General features: G+C 43.0%; 1 protein-coding gene across 1 annotated transcript in view; it reads right to left on the minus strand.

The window, feature by feature from the left end:
* The window catches only part of SDK1 (sidekick cell adhesion molecule 1), a 734,579-nt gene that overhangs the window by 255,523 nt on the left and 463,277 nt on the right, over window positions 1-15,779 (minus strand). Inside the window, exon 20 of the mRNA XM_030212035.1 lies at window positions 7,820-7,918. Within this exon, the coding sequence (XP_030067895.1) occupies window positions 7,820-7,918 (99 nt within the window). The remainder of the gene's footprint in view (window positions 1-7,819; window positions 7,919-15,779) is intronic.

Here is a 15,779-nt window from a genome sequence, read left to right on the forward strand (position 1 = left end):
CTGATGTCCTGTGTTGTGTGTCGTTTCGTAGATGTAAAATTGTGCATGTGTGCACATGTACAGTTTAGGAGAATAAGAGAGCATATGCGTAACAGGGTTGGTGAATGTGCTGGTATGTGGGCTGGAAACTGTCTGCTAAATGGTTTTTAAGAAGGTGATTTCTGCAATCGCAGGGGGGATAGTGCTACTGCTTCTTTTAAAAGTGGTGTAAAATGGCTCAGAAATTGAGTCATTTAAAATCTCATTCCTGACATTTTCTTTCAACGGCGTATGATAGAACAAAAGAAAACAAGATGTCCTGGGCCAGCGAAAAAGGCACCGCAAAAATTACTTCTGCTCTTTGCCTGTCAGAGTTTTTTTCTCCTATCAAATGTGACTCTTGAGTACATTTTCTGAATTAGATTATTTTGAACTGCAGTGTCCTCCTGCTCCTTTAGGATTCCAGCTCAGCTGGAGTCTGGGCTGGGATCTGACTGTAAGCCTTTATTTGCAACTAGCCAAGGATTTTTCAGCCATACTTTATATTTATTTATTTATCACATTTGTATCCCACATTTTCCCACCTATTTGCAGGCTCAATGTGGCTTACATTGCTCTGCCCTGGCTACTGCCATGGCAGAATAGAAATATAATTAATAATAACACAAGAATATGAGTAACATAGTGGAATAAAACATTAGGTATAACAAGACTGATAATGAAATAACAATTAAAACAGTAATGTATTAGAGTTCAGGTGATGGGTCGTTATGATATGTTCTATTGAAGAGATAGGTCTTCGGTGATTTCCGAAAATTGATAAGGTCACTTATTTTTTTCACATCTAGTGGTAATGCATTCCAAAGCTGCGTTTCTATGTAAGGAAAACTGGATGAATGTATTAACTTATATTTCAGTCCTCTGCAGCTAGGGAAGTGAAGATTATATTATTATTATTTATTGCATTTGTATCCCACATTATCCCACCTTTTTGCAGGCTCAATGTGGCTTACATAGTTTTGTTTATAACAAAAGAGAGGGAACGAAGTACAAACTAAAGTCCAAACAAAAAAAACACAGCACCACGGGCCTTTAAAAATGGAACACAGTTCTTTAATGAATGAGCCTTGACAAAAAGACCCGACACGGGCCGTGTTTCGGTGACTAGCACCTGCGTCAGGGGTCACAGTGATGACGTGGAAAACTTGGGGAATAACTCGAATATATTCCTCTACAATATATTATTTCTTACCCCACGTCTCATATAGTAAAAGCTACAAAGCACCAAGGCACTTTCGCTTTCTGTATCCAAAGACATTGACATTGACAGCGGCATCTGCTGCATATCCACTCCTGCCTAACTTGGAAAGCAGAAACTGAACCTAAGTGGTTCTTCATGCCCAGAATCTGAGATTTATTTTCTATCAAAATTCATGTTTCATAAGCCAGAGAATGCTGTTTCTGGATATTTAAAAAAAACAAAAAACTGCCCCACTATGTACTTTTGGCTTGAAAATTAAAATAGGGGGTGTTTTACGAAGGCGTGCTGGTGTTTTTAGCGCACGTTAAAAATAGGCACGCGCTAAACGCTAAAGATGCCAATGTATTCCTAGGCAGCCATTTTGTTTATATGTAGAAGTAGAGTTTGAGACGCAAACCTCTTCCCTGAAGAAGAATTCAAAACCTGGCCATGTCAGCAGAGGTTTGAATTTGGAGAAATACTGCTGCTTAAAAGCTAAGTTATAATATATTATATATTCTGGAGATTAAAAATATCTAAGAAGAATACCATTTAAGAAAATATTGAAAAACAGTAAAAATTGAAAAATTAGGAGGAAAGCGGGTTGATCTATGAAGAGGTGAACAGCACCATCGTTATATTTGAAAAAAGATTTTCTGGATGGTTTATGCTGTTAAAAATTCTGAAGATCCCCGTTCACTCAATATGAAGGAATTATAAATGGGTGCACTGTGAGAACATTGATTATGTGTACAAGTGATTTGATATCAAGTGTCTGGGATAATCTGAATATTGTTTAATGTATTCCTAGGGGCTTCTTTAGCGTTTAGCGTGCGCCTATTTTTAATGCACATAAAAACGCCAGCGCCCCTAAGTAAAAGACCGCCAGAATGTACCTGATGCTCCACTAGACTAAGGAGGTCATTTTACAAGGCTTGCGTGACATTTGCATGTGTAAATGGTGTTTAAACGTGTAAATGCCCTACATTTTAGAAAATACACAAAAAAAGGAGGTTAAAAACCCTCACGATACCGTGAGATATGAAACAAAAAAAGTGAGGAAAAACCAAGTGAGGATACAAAAAAAACGCTTTATTGTATTAAAAAACGACCCGACACGGCCGTGTTTCGGCCCTAAGGCCTGCCTCAGGGGTCTTGAACAATCTCGGATGACCTAGTGTATGAACAACACTGGTGAAATTTTACTTAAACGAAGACTTCTTTGTTCTCCTCTCTTCTAAAATATCATATATTCAGTTACCAACTGATTTTGAAATGCTGATGCCAAAAAAAGGCCTCCTCTCTTCTAGAATATCGTATATTCAGTTACCAATATATGATATTCTCAGTGTATGCTCATACACTAGATCATCCGAGATTGTTCAAGACTCCTGAGGCAGGCCTTAGGGCCGAAACACAGTCGTGTCGGGTCATTTTTTTAATGCAATAAAGAGTTTTTTAGTATCCTCACTTGGTTTTTCCTCACTTTTTTTGTTTCATATCTACATTTTAGAAAAGCCACTGCTCATGAGTACATCTTCAGCATGCAGTTTTAAACGAGGCATGTTATAGGTAGAACAACCTTGCCAAGATCTATTCGTATAGTCAATGACCACTTACCCTTCCGGAAGCTGCTAAAAACTTACCTCTTCAAGCAAGCCTATACAAATGACTTGACAAATTAGGAGTCCATCCGTACTACCTGGATCAGACTATAAGACAGAACCTGAAATACGCTTCCCTACCTTTCTGAATTCATCCCTCTTCCAACCCTCATGATGCATTCTTCCTTAATTAACAACACACTATCCCTACCTCTCCACCCTCCTCCCTTACCCATCTTACTTACCCACATCCAACTGTCCACCTCTTTATACACTATATTACAGCTGTTATCCATTCTATGTTATCTTGTAAACCTGCTATATTATGTAAGCCGCATTGAACCTGCTAATAAGTGGGAACGCGCGGGGTATAAGTGTTACAAATAAATAAATAAACAAGTGTGCATGTATTTCCAGTTCTGCAACAGCAGTACAGCATTCTATAAAAAATCTCTTGCTCCAAAGTAGGTATGATAGTTTATTACTCATTTGCACAAGTGTAAATGAGGGAGAATTTTGTATCAAACCACTTCAAAAATCCCAAACTTAGAACTTTTTAGCTTGGCTCCATAATTGTCTCTTTCTGGATGTCCATATGTATAAAATCTGGCACTTAAAGGCAGTGGCGTAGCCAGACAGCCAATTTTGGGTGGGCCTGAGCCCAAATTGGATGGGCACAACATTTTTTTCTGCCCCTGTCCTACTCCCACATGTCACCCTCTCTCCTACTTCTATGTCCAACATTTTCTCTCTCTCTCTCTCCCTTCTTCTGCATCTCTCCCTCCCATCCCATGTCCAACTTTCTCCCTCACTCCTTACCCCCCTGTGCAGCAACTCTCGAAGAACTTCTGCCTGAAATTCTTCTCCCCACTGCTGCATAGGTCCCTGCAGCATTCTTTTTTTTTCGCCCGTCGCCAGCAGCGCTACGATTCACAGAGGCCGCTCCGCTCCCCACTGCAGCGTCCATCCGGCCCTCTCTGATGCACTTCCTGTTTTCGTAGGGCCGAATGGACGCTGCAGTGGGGAGCGGAGTGGCCTCTGTGAATCGTAGCGCTGCTGGTCACGGGCGAAAAAAAAGAATACTGCAGGGACCGAGGCAGCTGCGGGGAGAAGAATTTCAGGCAGGCAACACTCCCGGCAGCGATGTTGTTGGGTTGGGGCGGGCCTAGAGCAAAAGTGGGTGGGCCTGGGCCCGTCCAGGCCCACCCGTAGCTACGCCCCTGCTTAAAGGTAAGCACTTCCATGAGTAGATTGCTAAATCAGCACATGCACATGTAAGTACTTCCATATTCAAACCTGAGTGATGCTTCTTTGTCTTGAATATGATCCTTTTCTAAAATGGCTATTCCTTTGCATGTGTATTTTCCACATCCTTATATGCATTTTACAAAAGGCTCTATAAGAACATACATACGAACATAAGCACTGCCATACTGGGACAGACCGAAGGTCCATCAAGGTCCAGTATCCTGTTTCCAACTGTGACCAATCCAGGTTACAAGTGACTGACAAGATCCCAAAACAATACAATATATTTTATGCTGCTTATCCTAGAAATAATCAGTAGATTTTCCCAAGTCCATCTTAATAATGGCTTATGGACTTTTCTTTTAGGAAGATATCCAAACCTTTTTTAAACCCCGCTAAGCTAACTGCTTTTACCACATTCTCTGGCAACAAATTCCAGAGATTAATTACACGTTGAGTGAAGAAATATCTTCTCTGATTTGTTTTAAATTTACTAATTTGTAGCTTCATTGCGTGCCCCCTAGTCCTAATATTTTTGGAAAGAGTAAACAAACGATTCACATCTACCCGTTCCATTCCACTCATTATTTTATAAAATACTCAGAAAACTGTGCCTGCCCTGACTTGCACATTCCTTTTCCTAACAAGATGACCTGTACAGAATTGGCCTTCTCACCCACTGTTATTTGTTCTAAAAATCAGAAAAGAAAATATCTAACAAAAGGCTGTTGAAGGTGTTGTATTCAGTTTTTCAGGGTTTCTCAAAGGAAGTAGGCACTAACATTTACATGCCAATTATGTGAGTAAATCATTAGAATAATTGGTATGTAATGGAGTGTAAAGGAAGTCACTGGTTCCCCATAACAACACTCCCACACAGAGCCATATTAAATCTTGCAGTACAGACCAGAAAGGGCGTGGCTTGGTCAAAGCAGAGCAGAGAGGGTGTAGTTCTGGCAGCCAGATAAAAAACTGAGCACAGGCAGACCAGGGAAGACAAAAGCAACCCTCCAGAATATGCCTTCAACACAGATATGCAAGCAGCAGAAATTTAGTGTAGATAGGTTAAGTTTTCCCTTAGAAGCTTCTGAAATCCTAATCCTGGAAGCCAAGCCTGGTTTTAGTCAACCTTGAAGACAAAAGACTAGTGCACACTGAGACTGCAGGGTTCTGTCAGCGACAAGGCTGCAGGAAGATTGTAACTGCGTTCCAAGAGATTTTTTACTCCAAAGTCTATCACACCAGTGAAGGGAACAGGCTTTACTGTTCTTTTGAATAAAGTGTTTTGCTTTACTTTCAGCCCTTTGAGTGGCTGTCACGCTTATTTTCGAAAGAGAAGGGCGCCCATCTTTCGACAAAAATCGTGAGATGGGCGTCCTTCTCGCAAGGCCGCCTAAATCGGCATAATCGAAAGCCGATTTTTGACACCCTCGACAGCTTTCCGTCGTGGGGACGACCAAAGTTCATGGGGGCGTGTCGGCAGGGTAACGAGGGTGGGACTGGGGCGTGATTAGGAGATGGGCGTCCTCGGACGATAATGGAAAAAAGAAGGGCGTTCCTGACGAGCACTTGGCTGACTTTACTTGGTTCATTTTTTTTCATGACCGAGCCGTGAAAAAATGAACGAACTGAGCAGATGACCACCGGAGGGAATCGGGGATGATCTGCCCTTACTCCCCCAGTGGTACTAACCCCCTCCAAATGTAAAAAACAGGTTAAAAATACTTTTTTGCCAGCCTCTATGCCAGCCTCAAATTACACAATCAGCTATACATCATAAGACTCCTGAAGAAGGCGCGAGCTAGCGCCAAAACACAGCTGTGTTGAGTCGTTGTCACTTCGCTTGCAATAAAGAATTGTTTCTTTATAGACATCTCCTCCGGTTTTTAGAAGAGCCTACCTTTCCTACCTCTTGCTTCTGCACCCTCTCCTGTACTTCCTTACATGTGTTTTACTAAAGGCTCCGCATTCAGTGAGCCTTCTGTACACATCTAGGAAAATGTGAACATCCCACCTTTGACATCCTGTTCTATCCTAAACATTTTGTGCAAAACAGGGTTTCACATCTGGCACAGGAGTGGCAGAGAGGTGCCATTCGGTCTCTTTCCGGGTGTCCTGGCAACCCACCCCTCCAAAAAGGCTGACCAGCAGAGTTGCAAAAATAATTTTTTTCTTGATTGGGAGTAAATTTTCTCCGGGCAAGGAGTACATTCAATTGCAAACTGTCTGCCTACATTGAGGCCCTCATGAAACAGAGTTTACTGAGTGATGTGGAAGATGCTGAAATTTACAGCGAAAGCAAATGTGCAATTTACAAATCAGACTAGCTGCCCTACAGTACCCAAACTCTTACTACAGAGACCAGACTTTAAAATGGAAAAAAAAAAAAAAAAGTAAATGACCTCACTGATAAACAGTGGCTTCCTAAAACTCCCTTGTGCCCTCATAAATCACAAAGCCCAATTTGTCAATTAATGGCTATGCGTCCTTAACAGGTTTTCTTTTTACCCTAAACATGAATAAACTCCTTTTCATTTCCATAATCTGAAGCAAGAAAACAGAATCGGAGGTGCCCAAACTTTGATGCAGGCTCATGATCCATTTGTGCAGTACATAAGAAGACACCAGTCATCTATACAGTGGCGTTCCTTGGTCGGCAACCACCCGGGGCAGATTGCCACTGCGCACCCCCTCCCCCCCCCCGGGAGCAGCATGACACCCCCCTGGGTGCATCACCTCCAAGCTCCCATCCCCAGGTGCATTCTTCTTACCTGCGGGGTGCTGGGTGCAGCCATGCAGCTGTCGGCTCCGCTGGTTCCCTGCTCCCTCTGCCCCGGAACAGGAAGTATCAGCAGAAAGAAGCAGGGAACCAATGGAGCTGATAGCCGTGTGGCTGCTCCCTCCACCCCTCCTGCAGCGTGCACCCAGGGTGGATCACCCTCATCGCCTCACCCTCGGTACGCCACTGCATCTATACCAAGTGAGCCTGCTGTACCAACTGGCATTCTTCTTCAGCAATGCTAAGGAAGGCCAAATGGCTTTTACAAACCCTTTATTCTAACAGGTGGCTCCTCTCACTTTCCAGTCTGAGCCCTACTCAGCTCTGCAAGGCCCCTCAGTTCTTGACCTTAGCATCTCTGTGTTTCTGGTCTATTGTCCCACTTAAGATCTGCCAGTTCAGTAGACCTTAATTCATCTCTGTTTTACTAGAATAGGTCTCTCAGCCTCTGAAAAGGCACCAGACTGGCTCAACCTGAAGATTCACTAGATTTTAGCACTGGGGCCTCCAAAGTAATGTAAAAGGCAACCTGAACCTTGGCAATAAAGCTTCAACTAAGTAAAGCGCATCACATTCATAGCCAAATCCTGAGGACATGTTTATAGCATGAGCATTTGTAATTGCTTAGCACCCAGGGGTTAAAATTTAACTAATTTAAGGTTCCTGAAGAAAAACCCTGAACTAGGTCAAACAGTGAATAAGATCAATGGCCTCAATGCCCCAGGAGACTGAATCCTACAAGCTGTTTTCTTCAGTGGTCAAAAGCATGACCTGGCTGTAATTGGACCTATAGCTTTTGAAACATCACATGCTGGCATTTCAATTATCTGAAGAAAGAAACGGGAAGCTTGCTCTCCCTGTGGGTGGCTGCCATGAAATACTCTATTATCCAGACATTTTCTCATTGCAACAATACACATTTTTTATACTTTTTTTTTTTTAAAATAAAGGGTAACAGCTGATACTTGCCTGTAATGATGCCATTTTTCTCTGCAGGCTCTTGCCAGCTGACCTTGAGCGATGTGTCCAGTATCTCAGTAAAGCTTAGGTGTCCCACAACTCCAGGCCCTGATAATCAGAAGGAGGAACTGTTAATGGGCAAAGCTGTCTACTTTTCATCAGATTCACCCTTGCTAGATTGGGGCTGAAGTGCTAAAATACTGATGGATACCATTAATAGACACGGGAATAAAAGGGCAACGGGAAGAACCCAGAGGAGCAAGGAAAGGAGATGAAGAGGGCGCGGGAGTTCATATTATTTTTTTGTGTGTGATTATACAGTACCTACTGCTAAACAGTTGTAGATTTGTATGGAAACATTGGGGTCCTTTTACTAAGGTGCGCTGAAAAATGGTCTGCGGTAGTGTAGACGTCTGCTTTGGGCGCACGCAGAATTATTTTTCAGCGCACCTTTAAAAAATGCCTTATTTTCTTTGGCCAAAAATGGACGTGCGGCAAAATCAAAATTGCCGCGTGTCCATTTTGGGTCCGAGACCTTACCGCCAACCATTGACGTAGCGGTAAAGAATCTGGGCGGTATTGACCTGCATGCGTCAGAAAATAAATAATATTTTTTCAGATGCGCATAGCGGACGCATGCCAAAATTGAAATTACCGCAAGGGCCATGCGGTAACTGGGCGGTAACTCTAATTTGGCACGCATAGGCGCCTACGCGGTCTAGTAAAAGGGGCCCATTATCTCTTATGATCTCAGATACACAGGTAGAACTTAATTACATTACAAATAGCTGAAGTAAGATTTGAACCTGGGTCCACTGATTTGCAACCCACTGCTCTAACCATCACGGCGCTGAAGCTATAAAGACACAGTATCTTTATAGAGTCCTAATTACAATTGTAAGCTCACTGGAGGCAGGTAATTTTACTACCTGTATGTAATTAGGACTCTATAAAGATACCGAAATAATAACACTGCAGAGTGGAGGTGTTTCCTATGGGTGTCTGCAACTACCTCACATTACCTTGGTTAATTGAAGAGGTTTTTTTTGGGTGGGGGGGGGGGGGGGGGGGGTGGAAGGGAAGAGATGCACCATATAAAGGGGCAGTGGAATATCTTCCTTTTTGGGAAGGCCAAAGAAACTTAGTTATGGCCTTGCTCTCTCCCATCTCCCTGGTTGCTGATGTTGTGCGGGCAAAAAAATTGATACAATCATGGCCCTAGTGGCTCATTCTGATTTGCTGCCTATGGCCAGATAATTTATATTGCATCTTAATTATGCACACAGCTAAATCGGTTGCTGAGGAACATTTGCGGCAAAGACATTTTTCAGCAGCCTTCTGTTATATGGTGAAACAGAGAGGCAAAAGCAATGGATCACAGAAAGGAAACACTTCCATTACTCAATGAACTCTTAAGATCGGATATCAGAAACATGGCTTATCTCAAGCTGCACACTCAAGATTCTTTATTGACCTTTGATTGTTAAAACCAACAAAAGAGTGCCCATACCTTAGGCCTAATAAGAAATGTATGCAAGCGCTAGAAAGCAGTTGAGAAGTTTTACGAACCCTAAAGATCTTTAATAATTCAGCATCCTACTACACCAGTGAAACAATTGTGAACATCGTGTCACCTTTTCTCAGTTTTGACCTTCAGAGAGTATGTTCTCTCCAACAGTGGGCTTTACTTTTTGAGAGGTGGAAGGCAATGGATAGAAGAAAGGCGAGTCTCTTAGTTCATTTAGATCGTTCACCCGCATTTGTGGATTAATGGGAAAGCGGAGGTTTGTAGCTGATAATCTATTCAGCGATGCAGGGTGGGGCTAAACTATGGTTTGTTTGGTTGAGGCAGGGTGTACCCCAGGGATCTCCTCACTAGCTCATCTTTGTTAATGTGTATGTAGCTGATTTTATTAAAAAATCTCAATAAGCTGGAGATCTATATATATATGTAGAAACTAAATCCAACGATCTAAATTTGCTCTAGAATCCACTCAAACTCAAAACATACAGGTGGTTAAGTTAAATTTTGGAATTCGTTCTGTGCACAGTTTGCATTTTTGAAATTGTGGATCTTTTCAGTAGAATATCGACTCTAACTCATTAAAGTACATAGTTTGAAGATATAATTCATCCTCTGTTTTTTTGGCTACATAGGTTTCTTCTCCATTGCAGTTGTTTTCCTTGCAGTTCGGAGGATTTCTGAAACCAGTGACAGTAGCCGTTAAGGGAGTTTAGCCATTGCTATAGGCACCCCAGGCAGTTGAGGTTTCATTTTGTTAAATTTTGGATCTTCTGTATTTTTTGAGTTTGAGTCAATTCTAGAGCAAATTTAGATTGCTGATATCATTAGACAACAGTGGAGGAGTGGCCTAGTGGTTAGAGCACTGGTCTTGCAATCCAGAGGTGGCCGGTTCAAATCCCACTGCTGCTCCTTGTGATCTTGGGCAAGTCACTTAACCCTCCATTGCCTCAGGTACAAACTTAGATTGTGAGCCCTCAGAGAAATATCCAGAGTACCTGAATGTAACTCACCTTGAGCTGCTACTGAAAAAGGTGTGAGCAAAATCTAAATAAATAAAGATTCTAGAATTCTAAAGAATACCAAGATTCCATGCAGAATTTCAAAGTGTAGCAACATTCCATGTAGAACCCCAAAGAGTAACAAGATTCTTTGGGGTGGACGAGTGGCCTAGTGGTTAGAGCACCAGTCTCAAAATCCATAAGTGGCTGGTTCAAATCCCACTGCTGTTCCTTGTGATCTTGGGCAAGTTGCTTAACCCTCCGTTGCCTCAGGTACAAACTTAGATTGTGAGCCCTCCTGGGACAGAGAAATATCCAGAGTACCTGAATGTAACTCACCTTGAGCTGCTACTGAAAAAGGTGTGAGCAAAATCTAAATAAATAAGTATGGCTTTTATCCATATATGTGCAAGGGGGGGGGGGTATCCTGGTCTAGAGGTTGTCCATCACTGATTCATGTCCTAGGGCGCCCACAGAACACTTTTTTCTTTCCTTTCTCACTCTAGGCATGCACACTCTTATCCAAGACGAGGGAAGGGATTTCCCTTCAAGGTTCTAACACAGAAGTTCTTCCAAGAGATAAATTCAGAGATATTAATGGGGAGCTCCCACTCTCTTTACAGAACTCAACTGCAAAACAGTTACTGCTTTGAGATAATCTTTATGTTGTACAGCATTGAATAAACAATGAAATACTCTACACACTTCCTCTATCTGTGTCTATGACTCCTTTCAATAATATTCAGTCTTTAGGGCAGGGGTATAGCCAGACACCCAATTTTGGGTGGGCCTGAGCCCAAGATGGGTGGGCAGAAGAACTCTGTCTTGTCCCACAAGTGATTTGGTCTCTCCCTCTCTTGCGTACATGACATATGGAGGGGCATTTTCGAAAGGAACGTCCAAGTTGCGATTTGGATGTCCTTGCACAATGGTGAAATCCAGGGGCGGGGAAACCCGTATTTATTTTTGAAACAAGATGGATGTCTACCTTTCGTTTTGAAAATACCATCAGAGCCATCCAAATCCTTAAATTTGGATGTCCCTAGACATGGACGTTTCTGACTTTTGGTGATTTTTGAAACCAAATATGTCCATGTCAAAAATGTCCAAATGCAAGCCATTTGGGCGTGGGAGGAGCCAGCATTTGTAGTGCACTGGCCCCCCCTCACATGCCAGGACACCAACCGGGCACCCTAGGGGGCACTGTAGTGGACTTCATAAAATGCTCCCAGGAACATAGCTCCCTTAACTTGTATGCTGAGCCCCCCCAAAACCCACAACTGTACACCACTACCATAGCCCTTACGGGTGAAGGGGGGAACCTATATATGGGTACAGTGGGTTTGTGGTGGGTTTTGGAGGGCTCACATTTACCATCACAAGTGTAACAGGTAGGGGGGGATGGGCCTGGGTCCGCCTGCCTGAAGTGCACTGCACCCACTAAAACTGCTCCAGGGACCTGCATATTGCTGTGATGGACCTGAGTATGACATTTGAGGCTGGCATACAGGCTGGCAAAAAATATTTTTAAAGATGTTTTTTGAGGGTGGGAGGGGGTTAGTGACCACTGGGGGAGTAACGGGAGGTCATCCCCGAGATTCTCTCCGGTGGTCATCTGGTCATTTCAGGCACCCTTTTTGTGCCTTATTCGTAATAAAAACATGTCCGGGTGAAAACGTCCAAGTGTTCGTCAGGGACGTCCTTGTTTTTTTCGATTATGGGTCAAAGATGTCCAAGTGTTAGGCACGCCCAAGTCCTGTCTTCGCTACGCCTCCGACATGCCCCCTTGATCTTTGGACGTCCTTGCGACGGACTGCAGTTGAAGACGTCCAAAATCAGGTTTCGAGTATACCGATTTGGACGTCCCTGGGAGAAGGATGTCCATCTTCCGATTTATGTCGAAAGATGGACATCTTTTTCTTTCGAAAATGAGCCCGATGGTCTCTCAAATATCCTCCCTCCCCTACTTACCTTAAATAGCAGATTTTTACCGGCAGCAAGCAGCAGCTAATACACACTACTCATGTTGGCCCCACAGCCTTCCCTCTGAGGGAAAATCCTGTTTCCGCATAGGTGGGAATACATCAGAGGGAAGGCTGTGGGGCCGGTGCAAACAGTATGTATCAGTCGCTGCAGGTGAAGATTTGCTATTTACAAGGTATGCAGGAGGGACAGCTGTTGGGAGTTTTTGGCTGGTGGGGCTTAGGGATCCCTGCCAGCCACATCATAGGTGTGCTGCTATTGGCTACGCCACTGCTTTGGGGGTTAACAGGCCTCTTGAGTTCTGGGACAACCACACAATCTCTCCTTCCTAGGTTCCATTTCCACACAGATTTTTCCTTGTAGGAATAATCTAATACGCTGTACCCCCCTTCCTGCAACCTTCTTTCTTCTGGTCCCCTCAGATTGAGGGACAAATTGCTGCTCTGCTCCTCAAACAAGTAGGGCCCTATTTACTAAGCCGCGCTGTAGGCGCGCTGTTTTTAGCATGCGCTAACACTAGAGACACTCATACAGGTGTCTCTAGTGTTAGCGCGTGCTAGTTTTTAGCATACGCTAAAAACGCTAGCGCACCTTAGTAAACAGGGCCCTTAGAAGAAGAGGGGTAGGTGGAGGATTGTGCATCAGTAGGACAACATTTTAATGTCTTGGGATTCTATTTTATACTTTCAAATTTTAATAATTTCAATTATTTAATAATCTTTTGACATGGCTTGTTTTTGGTTTGATGTTTACATTTATGTGTTTTGACATTTATGTCGCATGTTCTTGAAGGATGTTTCGATTTTATATGCAACTTATATTTAAGTGAGCTGTTAGCCGCTTTGTAACTCTACTGAGTGAAAAGGCAAAATAGAAGTGCTTAAATTATACAGAATTTTATTCTGACTTCCTTCCCAATACCTCCTCAGCTGGACCTGGATAACTTCTGGAAATAGGAAACAAGGGGGTCCACGCCTTCCACAGAAACACAAGCAATGCAGACCAAGGGTGGAAGAAGACCAGATCCAAATGACCAGCCCAAACAAGGGAGTTAGAGCTTCAGTTCAAAACAAGTTTATTAGGACCCGCCATGGTCCGTGTTTCGGCAACAAGCCTTCTTCAGGGGTCGGGTAACATGACACTTCGGCACAACGTAAATGAAAAGTAGAAGTGCTAGCAAAGCACAGGCAGAAGAACACTGCACCCACAAAGAGCTCTGTCTCGGTGAAACAGCCAAACAGACTCATATTTTAGAATCTTACGTTTAGGAGTTTAGTTAAATCTTAAATATAAAAGTAAACCCTTAGCCCCAGTAAATTTTCAGAGAAGCCAATTTAGAAGTCCACAAAGACCTGGAGCCAGGTCACGTCTAGCACTGAATACTTTATTTATTTGCTACATTTGTATCCCACATTTTCCCACCTATTTGCAGGCTCAATGTGGCTTACATAATACCGTAGAGGCAATCGCCATTTCCGGTAGTGAAACAAATACAGAGAGTTGTAGAATAAGGTTCATGTGTTATAGGCACATTGGGGAATTGTAGAGGGGAAGAGTTGCGTAGAGTCTATTACAAGCTTTTGTTTTGTTGTGTTGCGAGGTTTAGGCACTTAGATTGGATCGGATGGGTATGCCTTTTTGAACAGGTTGGTTCTTAGTGCTTTCCAGAAGTTCAGGTGGTCGTACATGGTTTTCACGGCTTTTGGTAATGCATTCCACATTTGTGTGCTTAAGTAGGAGAAGCTGGATGCGTAGGTTGATTTGTATTTCAGTCCTTTGCAGCTTGGGTAGTGGAGGTTTAGGTATGTTCGTGTTGATCTGATTGTGTTTCTTATTTGTAGGTCTATGAGATCTGTCATGTATCCCGGGGCTGCGCCGTAGATGATTTTGTGGACCAAGGTGCAGATTTTGAAAGCGATACCCAGGTCTAATTCAGCACACAGTGGAAAAACAACTGAGCACTGTAGAATGAATACTGCCTCCATTAATACCAAGCTTCAGACCTACTACCTCAGATCAAAGCAACATAAAGGAAAGAAATGCAGTAAAGTGCATGTCCTCAACCCTATCTGACATGTCTGTGCTATAGAGAATTTTATATACTTGGTTAAAAGGTTTACATCAGTAAGGCCTACAGATTTCATTGCTTTCAGGACTGTGCTTTAGTTTGAGTGTTTTTATAAGAATCTCACTAGTACAAACAGGCATTAATACTGTCAGAATGACATATTATAAGCAGTGATGCAAGAGCCTTAACCAGTTTGCAACACATATTTGCAGCACTGCCAGCACTATCTTTATGCCGTGTTTTGTACAGCTTTACCAATTTACTGCACAGAAGTGGCTGTGCCAAGACTCTGTTTTGTTTTATGTGCCTAAGTCTGAGGCTCAGCAGTTAATAACGGAACTAAAATTGTTCTATGACATAAACAACATCAGGCTTTTCCACATAGAATCAATAGTGTGTGCGACAGATCTCATTTCTACCCAACTGCACATAGTGTAATTGTGACTGCAAGTGCAAGGCCTTCATTCTATTTCACAGGAGCGAATGTACAGAAAAACCTTTTGTGATACCCCACAGAGCTCAGACCCTAATTATATCTGACATAGTTGTTCAATACTGTATGAGAGACAGTACTTATGATCCAAGCAGGTACTGAGTGCTATTTACAGAGTACTGTGCCGAGGACGATACAGTTTGAATAACTACATCCGACTGAAGGGATTGGAGAAGAGTTGAAATAACAGAGAGGGGGTAAAAATCTGTCTTTTAAGGCAGAAAGAGGGAAAAGTGACACATAAGAACCAGTGGCGTAGCTATGTGGGGGCCTGGGCCCCCCAAATTTCCTCTGGGCCCCTGGTTTTGCTGGTGGGGGAGGTGGCCGCAGCGGAGGCAGACCAATATGTGCCCCCCCCACCTCGGGCTCTGGCCCCCTCCCACCGCAAGGTCTGGCTACTCCCCTGATAAGAACATAAGAAAAGCCATCGAGCCCAGCATCCTATCTCCATCTCCAGCAGCCGCCAGTCCAAGCAGCAGATTGCAAAAAAGTAGATCTATTCCCCATAGTTCAATTCCACGGATGAACCAATGGCTCTCCCTAGTCTACCTGTCTAGTTCAATTTTCTTTTGAATCCTGCTGTTTGTTCCTGGGGCACATCTTCTGACAACAGATTCCCCAGTTTAATCATGCACTTTTCAGTCTTCTAGTCATTAGTTTCATGGAATGTCATCTTGTTTTTTTGTATTGTTGGACTGGCAAAACAACCATTCCCTATTTAACAATATCTCCTCTCAGTCATTTTTTCTTCAATTTGAGGATTTGAAAAGCTCTAACCATAACGGAGGTGTTATATCCCCTTTATCATTTCTGTCAAACGTCTCTGAATTCTTCTAGTTTCACTGTATTCTTTTCAAGATGGGGCAAGCCCAACAGCATGCACAAGGAACAGAGGCATAATC

The sequence above is a fragment of the Microcaecilia unicolor genome, chromosome 8, assembly GCF_901765095.1.
Source record: "Microcaecilia unicolor chromosome 8, aMicUni1.1, whole genome shotgun sequence".
Taxonomy (NCBI): domain Eukaryota; kingdom Metazoa; phylum Chordata; class Amphibia; order Gymnophiona; family Siphonopidae; genus Microcaecilia; species Microcaecilia unicolor.